This window comes from Cheilinus undulatus, linkage group 4 (genome assembly GCF_018320785.1).
Source record: "Cheilinus undulatus linkage group 4, ASM1832078v1, whole genome shotgun sequence".
Lineage (NCBI taxonomy): Eukaryota > Metazoa > Chordata > Actinopteri > Labriformes > Labridae > Cheilinus > Cheilinus undulatus.
Window position 1 is genome coordinate 42,877,803 of NC_054868.1, and position 7,937 is coordinate 42,885,739.

The window sequence follows — 7,937 nt, forward strand, 5'->3', positions numbered from 1 at the left end:
TTGGTTTTGCCCCTGTCTTAACCCCAAAAGGGGCACATAACTCACTGGATGCCAGGGCTAAATAAATAAATTCCCCACAGTATTCTGTGTAGTGCACATTTTCTACAAGGAAAGTTTAGACCAGACCTGTTAACTCAGGTGAATAAAATCAAGCACCAAGCCTGCATGGTCGTTCTGAAGAAGTCAGTCACTTTAAGCGGGGGTTTTAAAAAAAAAATCACAGTAATGACAGCAGGCAGGAATAAAAAGAGACTTTGTCTAAAGCCTGGACCAGCGGTGTTACACAACACTCACATATGGTCTGTTTCCACAAAGCAGTCCAGTTTGGTTCGGTCCACTTCTGCCACGGTTTAAATTCTGATCTTTCCAGTGTTTCCTTAGTTGATGTCCGCCTCACCAACCTCCCGCCTCACTTATTGTGACAGGATATCCGTCTCTTTTAAGAGATCCAGACCATTTGGCTCAGCTCAGTAGAGCTGGTTGTTTGGCTCTTCATTTAGTAATTTTGCTCCCACTACCAACACTTAAAGGTCATATTTTGGCCATTATTAGTTGTTTTGGGCAGCATCACTGTTGTCACATCTGAAGGATCTCTACATACAGATTTCATCAGATTGTCTCCAATTCTTTTGTGCTCATTCTTGAAAAGATGGAGATCTAAAGTTCTGCAAACTTAAAGTTTTCACCATTAGGCTGGGCTGTGAATGGGGCCCAAATTTTGAACATATTTTGTGCATATTTTTTTGAGTGTGCCAACTATTTTGAGTCTATACAACTCTTCAGTGCTTATGTATATCATCACCAAACTTCATGCTTTGACTCTGAAAAAAATCATCACTCTGTCACTACACCCCCTTCTGCTAACTGATCATTTCCTCCTCTGAATTTTGATATCCGCCCTCGCACACCTTTCAGCCTAGGCTTAGGATTCTTGATCTGCATGTGGATCATCACCAGACCAACAGAAACACCTAGTTTCTTGATGTTATTGCACTTAAGGACAGGTCATATTTCACTGTGAAAGCCCCTTGGGTATCAAAAGTATCTACTCTGTACTCTGTACATTTTAAATGGCTTATTTTTACTTCTACTTAAGTAGATTTACAGACCAGTTCTTTACTTCTACTCAAGTAAAATTCAACCAGAGTAACTGTACTTTTACTTGTGTAAAATAGTCTGGTTCTTTTTCCACCTGGCAGGAAGAACAAGTTCACAGAATAAAACAGGACTCTAGATTAATTTTATTGACCAGAGATCAGAAGCACGGCTCCAAATCAAACAATTTTCCTTTTCTGCTGGAAGATAACTTTAAAAAGGGCATCTTTATACCCCCATGTCAATACAAGTATCAATACAACAACAAGGTGATTGTGAGTCAAATTTGTTTTATTTTAATTTTCACTATTTTGCATGAGGAGAGACTTATTTTATCTTGTTACATAAATTTCTCATAGCTTTACATTTCTTGATTCAAACTTTCAGTAACTCACTAGTTTTCTAAATTCATGTGAATGTTTTTTGGACATTTCACCCTGAACCTCCACAAGAAGAAAAATTTGTAAACCTGCTCCAAAAATCCTTTCCCACAGTATCTTTGATCCATTTCTTGTAGTCAGGGTTGCAGACATCCATAAATCCAGCTGGTTCAACACAGGCATGTGTGTGGTTACCATGGAAGGAAATGACTCCGTAAATCCTGCAGTTGTGCACCACTCCTCCACCGGAGTCACCCTGTGAGAGAGAGGTTTCATTTAATGTCATTGAAAAACCAAACTACGGCAAAAAAAATAGTGGGGAACAAAAAATAAGAAGCCATGTGAACCCACTCCAGATGTACATGTTGTACTGGAGTGACCACAGAACCAGTGTTGATAGAGCTTGTTCTGATAGACCGCTGGATATTTGTTTTGCATATGGGTATTTAAGCCTGCACAGTTGACAACTGGGATGTCTGCACACTGGAGTGTAGTTGGTGTATCATTTCCTAGACAAAGATAAAAAATAATTTACTTCATGGTTGAAAAAGCAGTCTGTTTAAATTGATGTGAAAATACAAAAAAACAAACAAACAAACAAACAAAAAAAACTCCTGAGAAATTCCTGAGTTTTTTTGCATATTTATTACACTTAAGTGTTGCGGATCATCAAACCAATTTTTATATTTCACAAAGACAACACAAGTAAAAAAAAAAATGCAGTTTCTGAATAATTATTGATGTTTGTAAAGGGGAAAAAATCCAAACCTATCTGGCCCTATGTGAAAAAGTAATTGCTCCCCTGAACTGAATAACTGGTTGTGGCACCCTTGGCAGCAATAACTGAAATCAAGCATTTGCAATAACTGGTTATGAGTCTTTCTAATCGCTGTGGAGGAATTTTTGCCCACTCTTCTTCGCAGAATTTTTTTAACTCAGCCATATTTTCAAGCATGAACTGCCCGTTTAAGGTCACGCCACAGCATCTCAATTGGATTTAAGTCCAGACTTTGACTTGGCCACGCCAAAACCTTAATTCTGTTTATTTTAAGCCATTCAGGGGTGGACTTGCTTGTATGTTTGGGGTCATTTTCCTGCTGCATAACCGAAGAACGCTTGAGCTCGAGGGAAGGAACTTATGGTCGGATCACAGCAAGTAGTCCGGGCCCTGAAGCAGCAAAGCAGCCCCAGACCATCACACTGCCACCACCATGTTTGACTGTTGGCATGATGTTTTTTTTTTATCAAATGCTATGTTATTTTTTATGTCAGATGGATGCCATTTTTGTCTGGTGTCTTTCTTATGGTTGAGTTGTGAACTCTGGCCTGCAGGTCTTTGGATGTGGTTCTGTGTATTTTGTGACCTCCTGGATGAGTTGTTGTTGCACTCTTGCAGTAATTTTGGTTGGCCAACCACTGCTGGGAAGGTTCACCACTGTTCCCAGTTTTCTCCATTTGTGGATAATGGCTCTGACCATGGTTCGCTGGAGTCCCTAAGCCTTGGAAATGTTTTTGGTAACCTGTTCCAGACTGATAGATTTCAATCACTTTGTTTCTCATTTGTTTTTGAATTTCTTTGGATCATGCCATACTATAACCTGACACGCCAGATGGATGTGTCACACATCCATCTGGTAAAGCTTCAGTAGGAAACGTTTGAGAAAAGACAGATGCTTTGAAAAAAACTCAGTTAAGAACTGTGGTTAATCACAGTTAACTCATGATTAAACAAGGAGGGCGGGGATTACTTTCTTCACACAGGGCCAGATAGGTTTGGATTTTTTTCCCCCCTTAATAAATGTAATAATAATACTAATAATAATCACTCAGACCTGCATTTTCTATTTACTTGGGTTGTCTTTGTGAGATATAAAAATTGGTTTGATGATCCGAAACATTTCAGTGTGATAAATACGCAAAAAACTCAGGAATCAGAAAGGGGGCAAATACTTTTTCATGGCACTGTATGCTGTTACTAAAAGGAGTCAACTGCCTTATTTAGCTGAGGCCTAAATTTAACTCCGGCAAAGAGTGGAACCATAGTTTCATGTATCACTGTAAAAATTGTAAATAGTAAATTAACATCAATATTTATTTTAAGTAATCAGCCTGTATTAAGTCAACAACTCCCTCTCACCTCTTTCATTATTAGGACCCATTGTCGTGGCTCCATATCCTGCAATCTGCACTTTTTTTCTGAAATATATTAAATAGGATCATTGAATGAAGCAGATCTTTAAATATTTTGATTATTGCTTCAAGTTTTGGAATGGTTAAAGGGATACTTCAACATTTTGGCAAATTCATCCATTACCATAATTCCTATAGTCTTAGTAATAGGTTCATTACCTTTAGTTGTCGGTGCAAGCTATTTTCAGATCGGCGCTGCCGAGTTCAGACCTGCTGTGCCAACTCAATGTAAGCAGACGGCTTTCCCTCATCAAACTCATCAAATACACAATCCAACAACTCCAAAATGCTCTCGTGGACAAGTTGTGACCTGTACATTCACCATGCTATGAAATAACAACGTATAATTATGTAACATTACGACACATGAAGCAAATGCTCTGAACTATTTCTTGAGTAAACCACTGGGCGGAGTGACACAGTGCAGCTGCCATGTCTGGAGTGTAGTTCCTGTTAGGAGTTGTTGGATTGTGTATTTGATGAGTTTGATGAGGGAAAGCCGGAATACCGTCTCCTTACATTGAGTTGGCACAGCAGGTCCGAACTCGGCAGCACCGATCTAAAAATAGCTTGCACCGACAACTAAAGGTAATGAACCTATTACTAAGACTATAGGAATTATGGCAATAGGCGAATTTGCCAAAATGTTGAAGTATCCCTTTAAGATTTGAGGTAAAGAAGAGAGGAATTAAAACTCACCGACTGGCACGACATTCACTGTCGCTGGGAAGTTTTATGGGTCGAATGTTAGTGCGGTTAGGTAGCTTCACCAGCATGATATCATGGTACCCATTACTGTCATTGTAGATCTTCACTTGGGTTACGGATTGGATTGGTATTCCATTCTTTAGAACTAGTTGACCTGGATGCACATCTAGATAAACAGTTACAAACCTACAAATAAAATGATGACATAATGACTTTTCCATATTTCAGCACTGAATGTTCTTAAATATTATATTATGTTATATGTTACATTAAAAAACGTTAGCAATGTAAGAATTTCATTTGAATTTTTGAATGAATTTTTCAATGTTTATTTTAAAAATAAAACGTCCTTCTTACGCCTGCAAGCAGTGTGATGCAGTCAGAATCCACTGATCACTGATCAGAGAGCCTCCACACATGAAGTCATCAGTCCCATCGTATCCTTTTACAAACACATGGTAGCCACGGTCATCCTTTCTACAATTACCACCTCCAATGATTCTCTTCTGCAGATCCACAGCTCTGCTCACTAAGACACCTGAAAGACAAAGTCCCCCTGTGAGCTGGAGCAAAGTTTGCTGTTGAAAACATCCCTAAACCTGAGGCTTTCTCCATCTGTCTGCTCTGTAAGGAGTTAAAATCATTTTATTTAATGCTGCCAACCAATGAATCCAGTCATTCATGATTTGCTGTTACTTTTTACATTAATTTTTTAAATAAAATAATCAGAATCAAGGTTTCAGTTGTTTTGCTATGTTAGGGAACTTTTTTAATCATTCTCAGTGGATGTCTTTAATAATTTCAACAAATTTCAAGCATCAGTCTTTGTAGTAAAATGAATGAGCCACCACCATTTACTGAGTTTTGATCATGCATCAGCATGGTCACCTATTTTTTCTTTTGTAAAATGAGTATCTTAGAACTCAAGCCATTACACAACTAAATTAAAAAAATTTTAAATTAACAGTTTTGATGCGTTACAAATGTAACGTGGGGTTACTATGTAACCCTGGCTCTCTGAGTGAAGAGACTGCCTCTCCACCCTCGGCTCATAACATGAATGGGATATGTTCTCCCTGCTCGTCAGGGTCCGTGGATACAACTTTAAGACACACCGGCTTGCCCGGTCATGCCCAACAGCTAATCAGTAAAGCATCTGCGCCTGCATGGGATCATTGATAGTTTGAATCAGAACCTGTCTCAAAGCAGTGTAAAGGCTGGAGATATAGTGTCTTCACTCAGTGAACCAGGGTTACATCGTAACCCTACGTTCTCTATCATCTAGAGACTATCTCTCCACACCAGTACATAAAATGCACAGGGTAAATCTTTAAGAACCCTGCGAGGAGACTCAAGACCCTTCAAAATTAGTACTCCAATGTGCATTACTTGCATGCCAACCAGGCCAAGGTCCTGCAGAACACAAGGCCACACCTGAGAGGGGGAAGTCAATCCACAAGGCCAAAAGGCCAAGGCCAAACCCAAACCAGTGAACAGTTAGGCCATCAAAGTAAACTCATACTGCTGGGCTGATGAAGGTAGGCTGTATTGCTCTAACGCTGCAATGCCCCCAGCCAGTATAGTACAGACACAGACTGACGTACTGTATTAGCGATGTTTTTACACATGGCCTGAAATTTCTTACACCAGTGCTTATTTCTTTATGAAGAGGGGAGTTGGTGTGAGAGAGGGTTATTTGCTTATGCTAACACAGTCTGCACTCAGCACGGACTCCAGAACAGAGCCACTGGCCTGAGATGGCTTATCTTTCTCAGGTGGACAGGAGCAGTGTACCTGCTATCACCTTCTGGACACTTTGCATATGAGAGGGATACCATAAACTGTGTTAACTCCCTGAGATGAGGGAACATTGGTGAAGGAACTTTATTTTATTGATCAGGAGAAACAGAGAGACTCCCACTGCAGCTGACAGTCTGTGACCAACATGGGCACTGGCTGGGCTGAACCGGCATGAGCCCTTGAGCGCGTTAGCCCACGAATCATGAGCAATACGCTGGTGAGGGGACTTTAATTCACTGGACATGAGAAGAGGGAGAGGGAGATCCGTCTCAGCCCACATCGTCTGCACCCAGCATGGACTCTGAAAATGGACCAGTAAGGTTTGGAGCAGTTTCATCCCAGAGAAGGAGCACCTCATCGAGTACGTTAGCTCACGAGCCGTGAGCAAACACTGGTAAAAGAAATGCTACTTTCTCCACTCCTTCTTTGTTACTCTGCAAATCATGCTATCATCCCAGCTAGCATGTTAGCCCCTGAACTGCAAGCAATATGCTGGTGGGGGAAAACCTTTACTTGCTAAAGGGAGAAAGAAGTCCGCTGTAACCAACATCATCGGTGCCCAGCTTGGACTCTGAAGCTGAGTGCTTCCCCAAGTGTTGGACCAGTTTCCTCTCAGGGAAGGAGCCTCTTAGCTAGCCCATGAGCTCACCAGAGCAATATGCTGCCAGGCTGAACCAGCATTAGCCCCCTGGATGTGTCAGCTCATAACACCATGAGCAATATCATGAGCACATCAGTAAGGGAGCCCTGCCACAACACTGAAGTCCACACTACTGCCGTAGCTTCCTACATAAATTCACACAGACATCACCCTGACTCAGGTGGAGATCAAACAATCAACAATCACATGCTGACACAGGTGCTTTGGAGAACTGGTGGTACTTTGTTTATTTCTGACATTACAGACTAAGCAAGATTGAAACAGAGAAGAGGTCAAGTGTCTAATCTGGGATTACAGATGAACATGGTCATCAGAAAGTGGTGTAAATCCTGCCAAAAAAAAAAGGCATTTTGTTGCTTATGCTGTTAATATTGATACTTGTCTGTTAATAAACTAAATAGATTATTGTATGATATCTTTATACATCCATCTAAAGAATGAGCCTGTAAGACTCCCTCCTATTTCAGAAACTGTTCGGTGAATATCATAATCTCAAAGTGTAAAAGTAGCAGCAGATGTGTTGAAGATGGTTGACTACTCACCAGCCCACAGCAAAAGCAGAAGACGTGCCATGTCACCCATCTTTCCCGGTCTGCCCTCCTGGTACATAAATGGTGCTTTATAAATGTTTTAACGCTGCCCTTTATCCTTTGATCAGCCAATCACATAATGACAGTTTATCAATGCAACTCCATTGGCTAGGGCGTCTGGACATGTGCAGATGTTCAGATCACTTATCATGCCTTTGTGATGCATTCAGTGACTCTGACATGCACACAGCATGATGTTCTCAGGTTGTTCATGAAATGAGGTACTGAATACAGATGTTGTATTTTAAATGGAAATAATTCATTTTAATCAGTGCAGTTCACTTGTTGCTGTATACTTGAAAGAGTTAAATATCTTGGGCTTAACCCAATCTTAGGAGGGTCCAGAGATATGATGAAAGATTGTATTTATCACTTCGACTTTAAAGCCATCATAAATACAGATGTATATCTAAAATGCCAACAGTCTATACATAATTTGGGCAAAAATGAAACTGTTTCACTTTACAAGTTAACCTTTAGCACCAGCATCAGTTTAAAGGGGCGTTTATTTTC

At 40.4% G+C, this 7,937-nt stretch overlaps 1 protein-coding gene across 1 annotated transcript; it reads right to left on the reverse strand.

Moving 5' to 3' along the window:
• Positions 1-834: 834 nt before the first annotated feature.
• Positions 835-7,416, reverse strand: LOC121507772 (anionic trypsin-2-like). The gene is made up of 7 exons (XM_041784112.1): positions 7,377-7,416; positions 4,731-4,911; positions 4,365-4,559; positions 3,613-3,671; positions 1,827-1,984; positions 1,588-1,731; positions 835-993 (listed from the first exon to the last, which is right to left on the reverse strand). The coding sequence occupies exons 1-7, from the start codon at positions 7,414-7,416 to the stop codon at positions 835-837; spliced, it is 936 nt and encodes a 311-aa protein (XP_041640046.1).
• Positions 7,417-7,937: the final 521 nt, after the last annotated feature.